General features: G+C 42.5%; 1 protein-coding gene across 1 annotated transcript in view; it reads left to right on the top strand.

Moving 5' to 3' along the window:
• Positions 1-9,274: 9,274 nt before the first annotated feature.
• mttp (microsomal triglyceride transfer protein) overlaps positions 9,275-20,070 on the top strand; it is a 40,504-nt gene continuing 29,708 nt past the window's right edge. Inside the window, exons 1-3 of the mRNA XM_078411464.1 lie at positions 9,275-9,436; positions 13,712-13,899; positions 15,918-16,061. Coding sequence (XP_078267590.1) covers positions 9,361-9,436; positions 13,712-13,899; positions 15,918-16,061 — 408 coding nt within the window. The 5' untranslated portion in view covers positions 9,275-9,360. The remainder of the gene's footprint in view (positions 9,437-13,711; positions 13,900-15,917; positions 16,062-20,070) is intronic.

Raw genomic sequence — 20,070 nt, 5'->3', positions numbered from 1 at the left:
AGCTGTGCAAAGTATACCGTGCAAACTATGCAGCCCATTGTTTTGTTTAGTTTTGAGCTTCAGCATTGAAACAAGCATGGAAACAAGCCCATTGGCCTATTGAATCCACACCGACCAACGATCACCCATTCACATTAGTTCTATGTTATCCCACTTTTGCATCAACCACCTAAACCACTAGAGCCAATTTACAGAGACCAATTAACTTAGAAACCCATACTTCTTTTGGATATGAGATGAAACCAGAGCAGCTGGAGGAAACCCACGTGGTCACAGGAAGAGCATGCAAACTCCACATGGACTCATTTTGGATATGAGATGAAACCAGAGCAGCTGGAGGAAACCTACGTGGTCACAGGAAGAACATGCAAACTCCACATGAACTCATTGACTGCCAGTAAGTTCTCCGAGGCTCTCATAGCTGCCCCCAACATCTGCACTATTGCGGCTTATCCCCCTCATCTCAGCACTGAGGATCTCATCTCTTTATTTAATACCACTTGCTCTTCCATCCTGGATTCTGTTGCTCCTCTTAAAATGAAAAAGCCTAAGCCCAAAGGTCGGCCTTGGCTCAATGACACCACCAGAGCCCTAAGAAGGGAGTGCAGAAAATCAGAACGGAGGTGGAAATATGATAAGCTTCAAATTTCCTTCGAAATTCTGAGAAACGATCTTCTCAAATACCAGGAAGCAGTAAAGTCTGCGAGAGCACAATACTTTTCCGACCTTATCTCCTAAAACTCTCATAATTCCAAGGTCCTATTTAGCACTATTACCTCTGTCATATGTCCCGCCCCCAGTACCAGCTTAGTTGGGTCCCCTGCTAAGTGCGAAGAATTCTCTAAATTTTTCACGTGCATGTGGGTCCATGCTGCATCTCTAACACAATTTTCAACTTTCAACCTCCTGCACCTTTCACAAAGGCTGCTAATGATTTGATATTTTTTGATCTTCCATTCTCCCGTAAACCTAAATGCCATAAAGTTTTACTTTTCACACTATATTACCAGACAGGTGGCATTTTTCCTTGGTACGGGAGTCCAAAATTAGATGGCATAGGCTTAAGATGAGAGGGGAAAGATTAAAGGGGGAACCCAACCGGCACATTTTGCACACAAAGGTTAGTGGGTATGTCGACTGCCAGAGGAGGTGGTAGAAGCAGGTACAATTACAGAGATTTAAATACATTTGAACAAGTATATAGATAGGAAAGCTGGAGAGGGATATGGGCCAAACACAGGCATATAAGTCTAGCTCAACTTGCTATTGAGGGCGTGCAGCGTAGGTTTACTAGGTTAATTCCCGGGAATGGCGGGACTGTCATATGTTGAAAGACTGGAGCAACTAGGTTTGTATACACTGGAATTTAGAAGGATGAGAGGGGATCTTATCGAAACGTATAAGATTATTAAGGGGTTGGACATGTTAGAGGCAGGAAACATGTTCCCAATGTTGGGGGAGTCCAGAACCAGGGGCCACAGTTTAAGAATAAGGGGTAGGCCATTTAGAACAGAGATGAGGAAAAACTTTTTTAGTCAGAGAGTTGTGAATCTGTGGAATTCTCTGCCTCAGAGGGCAGTGGAGGCCAATTCTCTGAATACATTCAAGAGAGAGCTAGATAAAGCTCTTAAGGATAGCGGAGTCAGGGGGTATGGGGAGAAAGCAGGAACGGGGTAATGATTGAGAATGATCAGCCATGATCACATTGAATGGCGGTGCTGGCTCGAGGGGCCGAATGGCCTCCTCCTGCACCTATTGTCTATTGTCTATTGGTAGGCATGGACAAGTTGGGCCAAAGGGCCTGTTTCCTTGCTGTATAACTCCAGTAATGCCAACATACTAACAGACCCTTTGTCCCACCACTTTGTCACACTGACTATCACAAACCTCCCATAAGCTAAGAGTATAGTCTCAATCTTCCAACCTACCTCATTAAGAAGCTTTGCACTCTTTAGATTTTAGATTTTATTTTTAGATTTAGAGATACAGCGCGGAAACAGGCCCTTCGGCCCACCGAGTCGGCGCCTCCCAGCGATCCCCGCACATTAACACTATCCTACACTAGGGGCAATTTTTACATTTACCCAGTCAATTAACCTACATACCTGTACGTCTTTGGAGTGTGGGAAGAAACCGAAGATCTCGGGGACAACCCATGCAGGTCACGGGGAGAACGTAGAAACTCCGTACAGACGGCGCCCATAGCCAGGATCGAACCTGAGTCTCCGGCGCTGCATTCGCTGTAAGGCAGCAACTCTAACGCTGTGCCACCGTGCCGTCCATTTTTCAATGTGCACTCTCTGTAATTGTAACGTTGTAATGCTGGAACACTAGGACTTTATTCCTTGGAGTGCAGGAGGATGAGGGGCAATCTAATAGAGGTGTATGAAATCAGGAATAGATTAGATGAATACAAAGAGTCTTTACCCTGAGTAAGGGAATCGAGAATTGAGAACATTTAATAGGAATCTGAGGGGTGACTTTTTTACACAAAGGGTGATGGGTATGTGGAATGAACTGCTGGAGGAGGTCAGTGAGGCAGGTAGAATCATAACTTTTAAGAGACATTTAGACAGATATATGGATAGGATAGGATAGGTTTAGAAAGATATGGGCAGGTGGGACTATTGTAGATTGGACATCTTGGTAAGTGTGGGCAAGTTTGGCCGAAGGGCCCGTTTCCACACTCTATAGTTCCAAGACTATATTCTGCAACTGGTATTTTTCTCTTTACACTACCTGATCTACTCGTGTTCAGTGTGATTTGAGGATATTGCGCAATGTTTTACAATGTATCTCGGTACAATTGACATTAACAAACCAATATCAAGTACCCATTTACCAGTACTTGGTCCGTAACCATTGATGCCTTGAAGCGATGGTGTGGAGCGATAAAGTAGTAAAAGAAGAAGGAAGCAAGTGGGTAGACCAGGCGCCAGAGGCCCGGGTTCGAACCTGACCTTAGGTGCTATCTGTGTGGTGTTTGCACATTTTGCCTTGACCGCATGGGTTCCGCGCACGTAGAGTCAATTGATGCAGTGTGAAAACAGGCCCTTTGGCCCAACTTGCCCACACACCAGCCAACATGTCCCAGCTCCACTAGTCTCACCTGCCTGCGCTTGGTTCATATCCCTCCAAACCAGTCCGATCCATCCACCTGTCTGTTTCTTAAACATTGGGATAGTCCCAGCCTCAACTACCTCATCTGGCAGCTTGTTCCATACACCCACCAACCTTTGTGTGAAAAAGTTACCCCTCAGATTCCTATTAAATCTTTCCCCCTTCACCTTGAACCTATGTCCTTTTTTCTTTCCTAGTTTCTTCTACTCTGGACAAGAGACTCTGTGCATCTACCCAATCTATTCCTCTCATCCTAAAGACATGCGGGCTTGTAGGTTAATTGCCCCTCTGTATATTGCACCCCCATAGTGCGTAGGTAGTGGATGGATGAGAAAGTGGGATAAACATAGAGCTGTGATCGATGGTCGGCATGGACTCTGTGTACCGAGGGTTAAATGGTCGTCGGCGGGAGAGCGGTGGTTATGCCGGTGGGAGCGAGTCCATGGGCTGTGCTCGCCTTCATCAGGGTGTGGGCAGTGGGGTGGGGGTGTGAGGTTTGCCCTCCTCCTCCTCCACGGGGCACAGCTCTTTGCATGTCATCGCCCCGGGGTAACGATCGCACAGCCACCTTCCGGGGACCTCTCGATGCAAGCTGAGCGCCTCCAGTCAAGCCAGTGACCGCCCATGTAACCACATAACGTGTAAGCGACAGGGAGCATCGCTCGTTACGCTTCTTGCAGCAACGTTACTTTCAATCCTCAAAAATCTATTCCCAGAAATTTCACATAGAAAATATATTTTGCAGCATTTACAGCCAAGAGAGGCCACTTTATTTTACCTGCTTAACCTAACCTCTTCTTTTCACTAGCTTCTTTTGCATCTGAATGCTAGCTTTTGCATCTTTCACTAGCTTCTTTTGCATCTGAATGCTAGCTTTTGCGTCTTTCACTCACTCCTTTTGTAAGCCATTCGGCCATCTCAAGCATTCTGTTGCAATTAACAATATCATCTTTGATCTGATTGTCACCTCATCTTTGTATTCCTGCAGTGACCTTCAAAGCGCTGATCAAGAATCTGTCTATATTGGCCTTAAAAATATGCAATGGAGACACAAGGGACTGCAAATGCTGGAGGAAGATTTAGCCAAAAATAAACTACTGAAGGTCCAGAAATGTCTGACCACTTCTCTCCACAAATGTTACTTGACCTGCTGAGTTCTTCCAACAGTTTTCTTTGCTTAAAAATATGCAGTCTGTAATTCCACCATCCCACAATGAAAGCCCAAGATTCATGACCCTCCTGCGAGAATTTTGACATCTGTCCATGGGGGATGACTCATTTTTTTAAAATAGCAATGACCTCGAGCCAGATTCTACCATGAGAAAGCTTCTTGTCCACGTCCACCCTGTCAGATGCTGCCTTCAATCAAGCCATTCTCTTCTAAACTCTTGTTGATGCACGACTAGCTTTTACAATCTTTCCTTGTAAAATAACCCCCCAATTCAAGGAATTAGGGGGGGGGGGGTATTTTAAATGTTCTCTGAATTGCTTCCAATGCTTTAATATGCTTCCTTAAATATAGAGATCATACTGTACTTGGTACACGTAGTTCTGCAACAAATGCATGTTTCCATACAGGGAATTGGATATAATGCTGTGATGAATTAGAGATTAGACAATGCATGGTATGGTGTGGGCTGAATTGGTTATATTGCAATTTTGATTGGGATTTAGTGCAGCACTAAAAAGTTACTTTGGATATCGACAAACAGAAAAAAAAGCAGTCTTGAAATAAAAACAGTCTAAGCAAAAATACATCCCGCCGGTCTGTCACTGCGGGTGTTCATATAAATTGACAAGCATTTGCTTCTGCTGACACTTATGCAATGATACCCTATTAAGTAATGTAACGTAGTGCCTTTAGTTTTTTTAATTAGCAGTAACAAAAATACACCGCTTAAAATGTTTATTTTTGAAAATCCTGTGGGGTGGAGGGGCAAACTTTGTTATTGTGCATTTGAAACTCTCCCTTTTCTCCATTGACAGAACTGTTCTTATAACATGCTTTGTTTACAGGTGATGAGAGGATTCTCAGGAATGCAACTCTCGCGTTATTATCGAAACACCCGTACAAATATCGACAAAACTCAGTAAGTCTGTGGGAAAAGAAACAGTCAACATTTTGGATCTGCAACCCTTAATCAGAATTGGGAAAGAGTGAGATGCCGTCAGGTTTTCATCCGGAGGGAAGGGATGCATAGAACAAATTCCTCTCCTTCCACGGATGCTGCCTATCATGCTGAGTTCCTCCAGCAGTTTGTCGTTTTGCTCCAGATTTTAGCATCTGCAATCTCTTGTGTCTCTGCAACAAAGGGAATGACTTTGATGGGATCAGTCAATGTGGTTTATTGGGGATAGTTATCAGCGCAGTAAGCTCCAGGTGCTCCAGTTTCCTCCCACATCCCAAAGACGTGTGAGTTTGTGTGTTAATTGGCTTCTGTAAACAGCCCTTAAGTGTGTAGGGGGTGGATGTGAAAGTAAGATAATATAGATCTAGTGTGAATGGGCGATTAATGGTCAGCGTGGACCCGATGAGCCGAAGGGCCTGTTTCCATGCTGTATCTTTAAACTAACCCAAACTCAGAACCCTGCAATCACTTACGGTTTAGAAAATGTGCTTTTCAATATTATTTCCTCCCAAAATGTACAAGTTCCGGTACTTCTGTTGTTTATGATACATATGATTTCAATGTATCTGTAAATACGCTGATCAGTAAGTTTGTAGGTGACACAACAAAATGGCAGTGTTGTGCATAGTGAATAAGGTTGTCAAAGGATTGGGCAGGATATAGATTAGTTGAGTTATGGCAGATGGAGTTTAATCTGGATGGTCGGACTCATATCGGGAGGAGGCGAGGCAGCGTACAGAGATGAGGTCCTGAAGCTGTCAGAGTGGTGTTCTGCGAACAACCTGGCACTCAATACCAGCAAAACAAAGGAAATGGTCATCGGCTACAGGAGGCACAGGGACAGTGTCGAGAGGGTTTCCACCTTCAAATTCCTGGGAACACACAACGTGGAGGACATCCCCTGGTCTGCCAACACTTCAGCGGTGGTAAAATAGACCCAGCAGCGATTGCACTTCCTGAGAGTGCTAAGGAAGAACAGTCTGCAGGAGAAGCTGCTGGTGGTCTTCTACCGCTCCACTATCGAGAGTGCGCTGGCATATTGCATCACAGCGTAGTATGCCGGGTGCTCAGCAGCATACAGGAGAGCTCTGCACAGTTAGCATAACTGCCCAGAAAATCATCGGCTGCCCCCTGCCTTCCCTGGAAGACATCTCCAGCTCTCGATGCCTCTGCAGAGCCAGGAAAATAATCAAAGACCCCTCCCATCCTGGACAGTTCCTGTTCAATCTCCTGCCCTCTGGTAGGCGGTACAGGTGCATCAAAGGCCGGACAAACAGACTCAAGAACAGTTTCTTTCCCTGGGTCATCAGAACTCTAAATTCCTCAAATATTCACACGACATGAGAAATGCTGTCATCCATTCCGCTTTCAAAACAGAGCACTCAGCAAATATTATTTTTTTCATTTATTTTAAAGTATTTATTACATTTTAAAGTGCAATATTCTCCCAAGTGCAATATTCTACCTAGGTGTGATAAATATATATTCATTTACTACTTTAAGCATTTAAATGACGTATTGGATGGATGTGTTTTTAACTTGTTTTAACTTGTTTTGGTTGCACTGATCAGGAGTATCTCTCCTAATTTCGTTGTATCTCTAAGTACAATGACAATAAAGGCTTAATGTAATGTATAATGTAATGTGTGAGGTGTTACACATTGGGATTGAAGAAAGGCCCCGACCCGAAATGTCGCTTGTTCATTTCCCTCTACAGATTCTCTCCGATCCACTGAGTTCCTCCAACATTTATATTTTGCTCTAAATTGCACCACCTAAGTCTCTTGTGTCTCCAAGGTGGTGAAGGTGTATGGCATGCTTGCATTCGTTGGATGTTGGTTTTAATACATAGGTTGGGACGACTGTATAGGTTGGGACAGCTGTATAGGACGTTGGTGAGACTGTGCCTGTGTGCAGTTCTGGTCACTATACTACAGGAAGGATGTGATTAAGCTGAAGTGGGTGCAGAAAAGATTCATGAGGTTGTTGCTGGGACTGGAGGTCTTGAGTTATAAGGAGAGGCTGGGTAGGCTGGAACTGTTTTCCCTGGAGTGAAGAGGGCTGATAGGTGACCTTATAGAAGTTATAACATCATGAGGGCCATAGATAAAGTAGAACATCTTTAGACGTATGAAGAAGGGTCTGAACCGAGTCTGAAAAAAAGGGTTTCCACCGGAAACATCACCCTTCCTTTTTGTCCAGAGATGCTGCTTGACCTGTTGAGTTCCTCCAGCCCTTTGTGTCTATCTTTGGTATAAACCAACATCTGCAGTTCCTCTCTACACACTAGATAGCCTTTGTCCCATGGTACGGGAGTCCAAAACATCTTTAGGATTACGGTGAGAGCGGAAAGATTAAAAGGGGCCCTGAGGGGCGATGTTTTGCATTGGGAGTAGTGGGTATATGGAACGAGCGGATACAATTGCAATGTTTAAAAAGACATTTGGACAGGTTCGCAGATAAGGACAGGTTTAAAGGGATTTAGGCAAATGGGACTGGCTCATGAAAGCACCTTGGTCACCATGGACATGTTGGCCAAAATACCATTTTCCTTGCTGTTTAACTCTTTCCCTTGAGAGATCATAAAACTTCAGCCTTGTCAGATTGTTCAAATTGCTTCTAATTGTTTCTTGTTATTGACATGCTTCAGGTTGTCACCTGTCCAGTATCTCCTCCAGGTTAGGCTGTACCAAGCTCAACCAAGGTGACAATTTAGCCTGCTCCACTATTCATTCAGATCAAAGTTGATCTTCTATCTCACTGCCATTTTCTAACATGTCACTACAATCCCTTAATTTCCCTGGCTAAATGAATGAGCAAAGAAATTATGAATGTAATACAATGTGGATGAATATGAAATCACCTAGTGTGCTGGAAAGACTAGAAGTGAAAGATTGAAAGGATTTGGTGTTCTGAGGGATGTTGGCTAGGTTTGATTAAAAGTTAAAACATCGATACATCAGGAAATTCAGAAGGCATAGTTTGTTGGCCTTTTATTTTGTAAGTTGAAGAGTAAAGTCTTCCTATTGGAAGTAGGGCTCTAATACTGCCCTTAGAATACTGTGGACATATCTCCCTACGTAAGGAAATATATTCTTGTGACGGAGGAATGCGGAGTTGAATGTCTTTCAACTATCAAAAATTCTAATGTTTCAGTATCATTTGTGGCCATTCAGTTATTGAAGGCTGATCTTTTCATGAATTTATTTGTCTTGGTTTCCTCATTTAAGATACTCCTTGAAGCCCACTTCTTTGACCAAGCTTTTAGACGCCTACCTTCTTATGTAGTGGAGTAAAATAATGTAGATCACCGAAGTCAGGAATGATTGATGAACAGGGCATGCGACAAGTTAGGAGTTGAGCAGCAAACCTTGTCAACCTCACATTTGCAGAGGTAAAAATAATCATGGCTAAAAGTAAGAAAATGATCGGTGAAGATGGATTAATGAAGGACGTCACCAATCCATGTCCTGCAGAGATGCTGCCTGATCCGTTGAGTTACTCCAACACATTGTGTCATTTAAAAAAAATGAAGGAGTGGTGTTCGATGGTATGAAGGTGGAAATAGGATTCCCAGTGATGGTGCAGCTATGTGATTAAAACTGTATCTTGAGGTCACATATGTATTTGAGCCTGTTTATAAACTTGCTAATTTACAAAGGTTTCATGGTGAGGAATTGTGAGAAGCTAGAATTTGTGATGGGAATTGAGGTCAATAATGTTCAGTCTTCCCATTAGTTAATTTCCTCATTATTTAAAACTAGACAAAATAATACTGTAGACTGAATTGATTTGAGAATAAAAGGCTCTTCTGGAGTGATTGTGAGGCATCATGTTCCTTTTATCTGCGATTGGTCCTTTTTTGGTCTCAGCTGATTCCTCTGACAGGATTATTGTAAATCACGGCTGTTTAATATTTAACTCAGGCATTCAGAAGCACTGTGTGGAGTGTGGAATCTGACCTCCCTTCGATCTAGATAAATGTTAAACCTGTCTTTACACACTTTACATCTGGCAACCCTGTCTGTCGGACCCACCTCGCCTTCTCTCCTTTTTATATATTTGTGGTTATTTAAAGTTGAAAATTCTACTTATTCCTGTTGACTAGGATATGGTGTGTCAAAAGATGTCAATACTTTGGGTGCTGTTGACCCTAATTGTCTCTTCCTCTTCAACCTCTGCAAAAAGTAAGTACGTGCCTGCCACGCCGATAACGAGGCTCTGTTCATTTCCTCAGCACTCATACTGAATGTAGTAGTGTATTCAGTAATGGTCAAAGGGGCAATTTGCTCAAATAATAATTTATTGATTTAAATGAAGCGATTTTTTGGCTCTGTTAAACAATTTGCTCATTCTGTGTCCATCAGTAGTTTGGAATAACTAAAAGTAATTGGCTTTGAACCAGAAATGGTCAATGAATCGACAAGGGAATTTCAGGGACGGCTTTGTCTAGAGATAGTTAGGAATGTGGACTCATGCTCACATGGTTGAGGCAAACGCCCGAGATGTATTTAAGGGAAAGTTGGATAAACACACGGTAGAGGAGAGAAAATCAAACAATATGGTAATTGTGGGGGTTTGAAGGCGGGGGGGGGGGTCCATGTCAGAAGGAACAAGTTGGGCTAAATGGACAGTTTTAGACTGTAAATTAAGATCTGATAGAAATATATAAAATTATCAGAGGCATAGATTGGATTTCCACCTCAGGGTGGAAATGTCAAATATTAGAGGGCATAGCTTTTTATGGTGAGGGGGGCAAAGTTTAAAGGAGATATGTGGGGCGTTTTTTTTTACGCAGAGGGTGGTGAGTGCCTGGAATGCACTGCCTGGGGTGGTGGTGGAGGCAGATATAATAGTGGCATTTAAGAGGCTTTTAGATAGGCACAGGGAAGGGAGGGGTTTGGATGATATGCAGACAGATGAGATTAGTTTAATTTGGCATCCTGTTCAGCATAGACGTTGTGGGCTTAGTGCCTGTTCCTTTTTGTGTACTTTTTGGTTTTCTATGTTCTATGCTATTTTTTTTAACATAATATCTGTGAAAGTTCTACGTGGGATAAATTGTCTTTATTATGTTTTTAATTTTTATTCCTTCTAAATTAAGACTAGAATCAATTGTAGTCAAAGGCAAAGTGAACACTGCTGTCAAATTGTAATTAACATCAGATTGCAGTGTTAAAAACTGGGCACATTATTTATATGTCATTTAGGTTATTCAGGTTTTCGAATATGTTACTATGAGTGTCACTAATTTAAAACATAACATAAGACTGATCTGCAGAAAAGGTTGAAGTATGTTAGGTTGGGATGGTTCTGGTTAAGAGATAGTTCAATGACTTAAATGGAAAAGATTCTTGAAAATAAATGACAAATTTGTTAACAATCTCCGTAGTGTCTATCATATCATATCATATCATATATATACAGCCGGAAACAGGCCTTTTCGGCCCTCCAAGTCCGTGCCGCCCAGCGATCCCCGCACATTAACACTATCCTACACCCACTAGGGACAATTTTTTTTACATTTACCAAGCCAATTAACCTACATACCTGTACGTCTTTGGAGTGTGGGAGGAAACCGAAGATCTCGGAGAAAACCCACGCAGGTCACGGGGAGAACGTACAAACTCCTTACAGTACAGCACCCGTAGTCAGGATCGAACCTGAGTCTCCGGCGCTGCATTCGCTGTAAAGCAGCAACTCTACCGCTGCGCTACCGTGCCGTCTACACAGAAGGCAATGAATTTAGGAATGAACAGCTTATGGAGCGACCTCAGTGGAGGGGCCAGTTGTGGTGTATTGACAATGTACTGGTCATGTCCTTTCCTATGAACACGTGCATTGTAAAACACATATTAGACATATACTAATGCTGATGCCAATGCAACCACTTTAGGTGTGGTGTTGGGACTATTTGCCATTCTCCTCTATTCTCCCTCTACCAAACATGGTTGGCTTCCAGCCAGTGTTGCTCTAACCATCTAATTTCCACCCTCACCCCATCAGCTTCAAGAACTGCTTAATCCCTGCAACCGCCAGGCTCTTGAATACTATACAAAACTAACATCAGCAACTGTGATCTCCTTCAGACTGTGTCTTTGGCTGCACTACAGATTTCGGTTTTTGCATTATTATGACTACATGTTAATACGGTTATTATTTTAGTGTATTTTTGATTATTATGTATTATCTGTGCGTTGTTCTATTTATTGCCCATTAAGTTGCAGCAAGTATTTAATTGTTCCATTGTCAGTAGTATGTCATTTAAACACACTCAACCCTTGACCTCTCAATACAGTCATCAAGGCTGAGATTACAAACCCACAACGTGTACATGTGGTAGTTTATAGCCCAATGGTATGAACATTGCATTTTCCAATATCACATTGCCCTTGCCCCCAGTGCTATTTCTCACAAGCACTCATAGTCATAGAGTCAAACAGCACAGAAACAGGCCCTTCAGCTCAATTCGTCCATGCTGACCAAGATGCCTGTCTAAGCTATTTGTCCACGTACCTGTCCGAATGTATTTTAAATGTTGTTATTGTACCACTCATCTGTCCAATTAGTTTTCTTCCTTCTTTCAGTTCAGTTTTCCCATTCCCACTCCTACTCACCTGGTCCTTCTGCTCCTTAGCCTCTCCATATCTGGTTCCATCAATCACCGACCAGTATTTGTCCCACCCCTCTCCCTTGTGCTGCTACATACTGGTGACTCTTCCTCGTCCCTCTGTATCCTGATCCAGGATTTTTTACCAAACTGTCATGATACACCTCTTGCCTCCACAAATGTTGCTGGACTCTCATCATTCTCTCATCGTTTTATTTGTTGTGGATGGTAGTGATTGTGGCTTCATGGTAGACAGTGGGACTGAAGTAACGTTGACCCACGTTCTATCATTTTTGTAAATCAACATCAAAACTTACGACTTTGATCAGAACATTAATTTTAGTTTTATTTTAGTCATGGGCTGGAAAAATTATTTAATGCAAACAAATAGGTCATTTGGTCTGTATAAATCTGTGGTTCACTGATTGATCTTGATTTTTTTTTTCAGTTCAAAGTAGTTTTGATTTGATGCAGACAATTAAAGTAGTAAAACATCCCCAATCAGAAGAGTAAGGACTTCAGTTTGTCCATTGAAACGTGGATTTGTACATGTAACTTTGAGTCTGTGCTGTTAAATTTCACCCCAAGATTTTAATCTTGTATAAGAGTTTGAACTTTGCATCTAGTTTTTATGGCATGTGACAACATGACATTTTGATAAGCGACTGATTGGGGCAATTGTTCACTCTGAAGACTTTAGCTTTAAATGTAATCAGTTTTATTTGAATGAATAGGTATTTCACAGTATCACAGGCATGGTGCTCCACATGAAACAACAGATTTGTACAGTCACCAGTAAGTAGAGTGCTCGTGAGATTTTATAGTGGAGTGCCTATCCAGGAAATCAAACATCTTCCCTATGTGCAATGTACTATAATGTGATCAATGTGGCTCTCAGGCATGGATTCTGCAATGGAATTTGTGCAAGAGTTACTGGAGGTGACCTCAAATATAGAGAAATTCACATTTATATGGCACCTTTAACACATATATATGTAAATTTACTAGGTTTGGGTATGGGAAATGGACCAGTGGATCAAAAGCTTGGCCAAAGAGGTAGGGACTTAAGCAGAGATAAAGTGATCCAAATATTTTAAAGAAGCAAATTCTAGCAGTTAGGAACCAGGCTACCAATGGTGGAACAAGAGGGTAAGAGCACAAGATGTGCAAGAAGGCAACATCACAATAGCCTCACAGGGCTGAGGGGGTGGAGTAATCTGCAGAGTTCATGAGGGATACGGGCAAGGAGTTTGAAAATAAGGAACAGAATTCCAAATTCAGTGTTGGTAATCTGGAGCTGATGTGGAGCAAATAGGAGATCTGAATCAGATAGGAGATTCAAAGAAACTGTAGACTAGTTTACTTTATTGTCATGTGTACCAAGGTACAGTGAAAAGCTTTTGTTGCGTGCTAACCAGTCAGCGGAATGACAACACATGATTACAAACAACGTGTACATATACATGATAAAGGGAATAATGTTTAGTGCAAGATAAAGTCTGATTAAAAATAGTCTGAGGGTCTCCAATAAGCGAGATAGTAGCTCAGGACTAGTTGTAGAGTGTTTCAGTTGCCTGATAACGGCTGGGAAGAAACTGTCCCTGAATCTGGAGGTGTGCATTTTCACACTTCTGTAACTCTTGCCTGATGAGAGGGGGGAGAAGAGGGAATGACCAGGGTGAGACTCCTCTGTGATTATGCTGGTGGCCTTGTAGATGCTGGAATCAGCAAGTCATTAATGATCAAATGCAATGCCGCTGCCCTTAGCATTGAATCTGCTTCCACTGGCCTTTCACTGCTGTGAAGAATCCCGTCATCTAATATAATTTATTTATGTTTCTATTTTAATCAGCGTGGCGAGGTGGACCAAGGTTTAGCGCAGAGACGACGTACGAATACAGTTACACCGTGCAACTCCAGTTAGACAAAGGAGAAACGTCTGTTGAAGAAAGTGCCGGATTTAAAATTGAGTCCAACGTCCATGTTAACTTGTTGTGGAGAAACTCAAGCAATGAAGATGACCAACTTATTCGAATAGCGGTATGTTTCATTTGCTGGTAACTATTTTAATTAAAGTGATCTGAAATAGTCCATTCAGTCCAACTTGCCAATTTTTAAAATTGGCTGTGGATCGGAGAGGTGGCAGCTGTGAGAGAGAGAGCAACGAATATTGAAATCTGAACACCTTTCACTTTCCCTTTCTAACTACTTCTTGGAACAATTTACCCCTATCATGAATAATGGAAATATTCCATTAACAGACATTTTCCAGGGCATCATCTTTCACTCACCTACGCTGATGTACTCTTATTTTCTTCACCAGATGATCTGGTGACGCCAATTTATGTAACTGAGGGAAAATACCCTTTATTTGTTAATTTGACCATAGTTCTAAGTTTGACATAGCTTCGATTTATGTTAGATTGACCCTTAAGTTTCCCTTGCATTTTAGTGCATTAATCCACAGTCCGAGAACAATGAACTGGAGACATAAGTTCAAAAGGGAACTCAATTCCAGTTGTACAAATGAACTTGGAACTCGAAAGTTCTTATCATAATGGCGGCCATGACACATCCAAATTGGGTTTGTTAATGTTCTTGAGATTTGTGACATGATTAAGATCCACATCAATATGTTTAAATCATAACTGCCCTACAATTGGCTCAGTCAATCATTCAGTTCATGGGCCCTCAGGAACAGACAATGAATGCCTTCTTGCTAATGACACCAACATCCTCCATAGGTTTGTAGTTCTCTTCCATTTTTAAATAGCGGGGGCACCATTTTCCACTTTCCAATCTGCAGGAACCATTCCATTCTGAAGATGACTATCAATGCATCAACTGTTTACTTCTTTAACCCTCTGGGACGTGCATTATTAGGCCCCAAGGATTTATTGGCTTCAAATGCCCTTATTACTCTTTTTCATTGTAAGTGAAAAGGTCCAATGTAGGTCTGTCACAATCAGACATGGGAGAATTTATAATTGGGAACCGATAAATGTCAGAGCATCAAACAAATACTTTGATTCTGCCTTCATAAAATAGGACACAATTCACTTCCCGGAAAGGGTCGGGAATCAAGGTTCTATATTGTCTACATAGTGGCAGTTCTACCAATTCTGTTGCACTTGCTGCTCTTTCCTCACTGTCCTAACATGTTTCCCCTTCAAGGCAAACCCGAGTTCCTTTACAAAGGGCCTATCTCCATCAACGCTTGCATTTGTAGGAACACAAAGATTACATGTATTATTTAAATTTGGATTTTCATTGCTCTGTTTTGAAGAGATAATTGCCTTTTGTTTCTTATGATGCGTGCGGGTGTATCAACTTTGAAGACAGTGGACCAGCTGTGTGGTAAATTCCAATCTACCTCATTGCGGCCCTTGCACTTTTTTAATCTGCACTTTCTTTGCAGCTGTAACACACTATATTCTGCACTTTGTTTATTTTCTCTTTTGCACTGCTTGATGTCCCATGCATCGTAGGACTTGCCCGAAAGGCACGCAAAACAAAGCATTCCACAGTATCTCGGCACACATGGCAATAACAAACCAATATCTATATTAATACAGGCCCACCACCAATTTTCCAGCACCTTTGGATCCAGAGCCTTTCTGGATTATCCGTTTTGGATCAACAGAAGTCAGGGCCTCCAAGAGGAGTCCAACTGTACTAGAATGGTCCAGGGGCCAAGATACCAAGATGCCAGCTGCAAAGTCGGCTATGATAACAGATCTGCCGGCTGCGGCTGGGCCGGAGTTCCAGAGCCCCAGCCGCAGGGAGCAAATTCAAACCGTCCATTGGCCGCAGAAGTCCCGATGAGGTCGAAATCAGCCACCTCACCCAGCCTAGGTGCCACACCTTTGGGGGGACTTCTGGGGGGATTTCAAGTGCGCGCTCATAATTTTGTCTGGATTAAAGGAGGTGCTGGACCACCAGTTGCTGGGAAATCGGTGGTGGACCGGTATTAGATTGTTGGAGCTACTGCAGGGACTGACGTGTTTTTATTCCCTTTGTCCTTTTGCATTTCATTGATTTGAAGCCTCCTTTCCCAGATAACTGATGTCAAACTTGAAAATGTGAGTGAACGAACAGATGACAAAAACATCTTTAAAGACACCAACGGAGAAGGAATCCTGGGAAAACGGAATCTGGCAACCTTGAAGAATCCAGTCCTCATCCACTGGATCAATGGGAAGGTACCATCACTATCACATTCTTCTGCAATCCTCCTGAGCTGATAGAATACTCAGGCAGAAGGCTCTGCAAGTGTAGGCGACAATCTAATTGTCCACATTGGGGTCTGAATTAGCAAGGCTTTACATACATTACTTACTTTATTTCATTATACTAAGATCAATTTAGTATTTCGGGTCTCTTGCCAACTTTTATTTTTATCACTCAACCAGGACCTTCACAACATTATAGGGACTTGGGGAGTGCCAGAGAACAGAAGGATCTAAAAGTTCAGGTACACAGTTCCCTTAAAGTGGCGTCAGGGGTAGATAAAGTGCTTCTAGTGCATTGGCCTTCATCAGTCAGGATATTGTATAGAGGTTGGGACGTTATGTTACAGTGTACAAGACATTGGTGATGCTGCATTTGGAATATCGTGTTAAGTTTTGGTCACTCTGCTATATGAAGGATGTCTTTAAGCTGAAAAGAGTGCAGAGAAGATTTACAAGGATATTGCCAGGACTCGAGGACCTGAGCTATAGGGAGAGGTTGGACAGGCTAGGATGTTATTCCCTGGAGCACAGGAGGCTGAGGATGATCTTATAGAGGTGTATAGAATCACAAGGGGAATAAATAAGGGTGAATGCAAATTATTTTCTCCAAGAATCAAGAACTAGAGGACAAAGGTTCAAGTGAGAAGGGAAATATTTAATAGGAACCTGGGGGTAACAATTTCCCCACAGTTGGGGGGGGGGGGGGTATATGGGGGTGGCTATATGGAATGAGCTACCAGAGAAGGTAGCTGAGGCAGGTACAATAACAACATTTAAAACACACTTGGACAGGTACATGGAGAGGAAATGTTTGGAGGGATATAGGCCAAATGCAGGCAAATGGAACTAGCTTAGATGGGGCATCTTGGTCGAAATGGACAAGTTGGGCTTTGTGACTCTATTTCAGGCTTCTTGCCAATCTGTAATTTTTATGACGCAACCTTATGGCCATTTTTATTAATCAAACCTAATTTTCTGCATTGAGAGCACTTATTTCAGGGTGGCAGGTGTACTCTTTGAGAGAGACTGGAGAAGGTAGTTCTTTGTTCGCTGGAGCAGAGGTGGTTAAGAGGGAACGAGATTGATGTATATAAAATTGAGGGGGATGAACATTGTAGAATGCAGAGGCAAGAGATTTTTAGAGGGGATCTGAGGGGACTTTTATCCTTCAAAACCTCTCCCATCTATGTACCTGTCTAAGTGCCTTTTGAATGTTACAGTACCTGCTTCAACTATTTCCTCTGGGACCATGTTCCATACACCCACCAGCCTTTTTACTCAAAAACTTAGGTTCCCCTTAGGTTCCTATTAAATATTTCCCGTCTCATAGTCATAGTGTGGAAACAGGCCCTTCGGCCCAACTTGACCATGCCGACCAACATGCCCCATCTGCACTAGTCCCACCTGCCAGCGTTTGGCCCACATCCCTCTAAACCTATCCTATCCATGTATTTGTCCACATGTTTTTTAAATGTCATGATAGTACCTGCCTCAACTACCTCCTCCAGCAGCTCGTTCCATATACCCACCACCCTTAATAGACACAAAGTGCTGGAGTAACTCTGCAGGGCAGGCATCTCTGGATCTTTTTTGCTCCAGAGATGTTACCTGACCTGCTGAGTTACTCCAGCACTTTGCATCTACCTTTGGTATAAACCAGCAACTGCAGTTCCTTTCTACCTACCACCCTTTGTGTGAAAAGGTTGCCTCTCGGGTTCCCATTAAATCTTTCCCCACTCACCTTAAACCTATGTCCCCTGGTTCTTAAATCCCCCACTGTGGGTAAGACACTGTATATTCGCCCTATCTTTGCCACTTTTGATTTTGTACATCTTTATAAAATCACCCCTCAGCCTCCGGCGCTCCAAGGAATAAAGTCTTAGCATGCTCATTCTCTCCTTATAGCTCAGGTCCTTGAATCCTGCCAACATCCTCGTAAATCTTCTCTGCATTCTTTCCACTATAAATCCCATTCCTTTCCTTACCTCCCTTCAAACTACTCTTTCACACGTGCCCATTAAAGGGAGGGAGGAAGAAACCAAAGCACCGACATAGTCATAGGGAGAATTGCAAACTCCACACAGACAGGTCAGAATCAAACCTATCATTACCTGCAATGCCCCTCTGCTGTCTTTTTGTTCTGAACTATTCTGTGGGAATTAATTGGGGTGTTGAATTGTGCCTTTTTCCTTTAAATTTTATTCCAAGTGCTGAATCATTGTTAAAAGCTTTGAATTTAGTATGGTGAGAGAACTAAATGTAGAGCAGGTATTGGGATTGCTAAATCAGGATCTAAGAAGGAGCCAGGGAAAGCTTGCAGAATTATGCAGGATGAAAAAAAAACAATGTGGTTAAGGAATTTTATGCTATTCTTAGGAATATAGAAAACATCTACATACCACAAGAGAACATACCACGGTATCTGATTTAGAATGAAAAAGGGAGAGTTTAATCAGTAACAGGATGAACATCATGATGGAGATTCAAGAAACTGCAGATGCTGGAACTTGAGCAGAAAAATGAACTGCTAAAGGAAGTCAGCATCTGTGGAGGGAAATGGACAGATAACATTTGTGGTCAAGACCCTTCTTCAGACTGTTAGGTCATCTGGAGTGATGACGACATATAATGGTTTCCAAAGGAGAGTAGACATCCGAACCACTGATGGAGAGAAGGGTTAATTGGCTCGTGCCACAGGAGAGGGAGCAGGCTGCTTGTCTGGGCAAAGGGGCAGCAGAGGATCGGATCTGTTTCCTCTCCTATGCCATGATCTAGTGCATATGTTGAATCAATTTTTCCACCAGTTTCAAAAGAAGTCTGTCAGCAGTTGACTGTTGTTTGGTAACCAGTAGTACCTTGATCTCCTGGTCATTACATCACCAATCTGATCAGGGAGTTGATCCAGTAATGTCTCGTTTTGGAATAAACCAATGAGACTGTGACACATGAGCTCAATAAGCAGAGAAAAGCTGCTTGTTTGCAGGAATTTGGCAGACACGTATTCAAAGTTCACTCTAGGAATTACCTTCAATGACCAGTGAAGGAGGAGCTATACAATTATTGGTGTTAAAGGTTATTTTCTACATCAGCCCCAGTTTTTCAGTATTTACTGATGCTAAATCTTCATGATTGCCCTGGGTTTACTGGTGTAGAAAGATTACTACTGTGCACTGTTCCGATTAGTTAAAAAACAAGCTTTTTTGTATAATGTACAAATGTGGGGGGCGGCACTCGGGCACAGCGGTAGAGTTGCTGCCTTACAGCGTCAGGGACCCGGGTTCGATTCTGACTACAGGTGATGTACGTCTCCAAAGAGACTTTTGTAGGTTAATTTGCTTCAGTAAAAATTGTGAAATTTCCCTGGTGTGTAGCATAGTGTTAATGTACTGTGTGATTGTTGGCTGGCACGGATTCGGTGGGCTGAAGGGGTTGTTTCCGCATTGTATCTCTAAACTCTCAAGTAAACTTTCACATCAGTTACATAAGTTTAATTTTCAGTTTAGTTTATTATTGTCATGTGTACAGAGGTACAGTGAAAAACTTTTTATTGTGTGCTATCCAGTTAGTGAAAAGGCTAAAGATGATTACAAGCAAGCCTTCTACAGTGCACAGATACAGGATAAAGGGAAAAATGTTTAGGGCAAGATAAAGTCTGATTAAAGATAGTTTGAAGGTCTCCAATGAGGTAGATAGGAGGTCAGGACCACACCCTAGTTGGTGAGAGGACAGTTCAGTTCCCTGATAACAACTGGGAAGAGACTGTCCCTGAATCTGGAGGTGTGCGTTTTCACACTTCTGCACCTCTTGCCTGATGGAGAGGGGAGAAGGGAGAGTGACCGGGGTGAGACTGGTCCAATATTAACAGTGAAGATGTAGAAAGGGCCATTGGACCGGAAAAATCAGGTAGTGAGGATTTTGTTCACTTCTCTGCTGGCATGGGAAGAGGAGTTTTGACCTGATTAATATGTCAGATGACCGC

The sequence above is a fragment of the Rhinoraja longicauda genome, chromosome 1 (genome assembly GCF_053455715.1).
Source record: "Rhinoraja longicauda isolate Sanriku21f chromosome 1, sRhiLon1.1, whole genome shotgun sequence".
Taxonomy (NCBI): Eukaryota; Metazoa; Chordata; class Chondrichthyes; order Rajiformes; family Arhynchobatidae; genus Rhinoraja; species Rhinoraja longicauda.
Note: the sequence above shows the minus strand (reverse complement) of the source record. Positions and strands in the feature narration are given on the sequence as shown.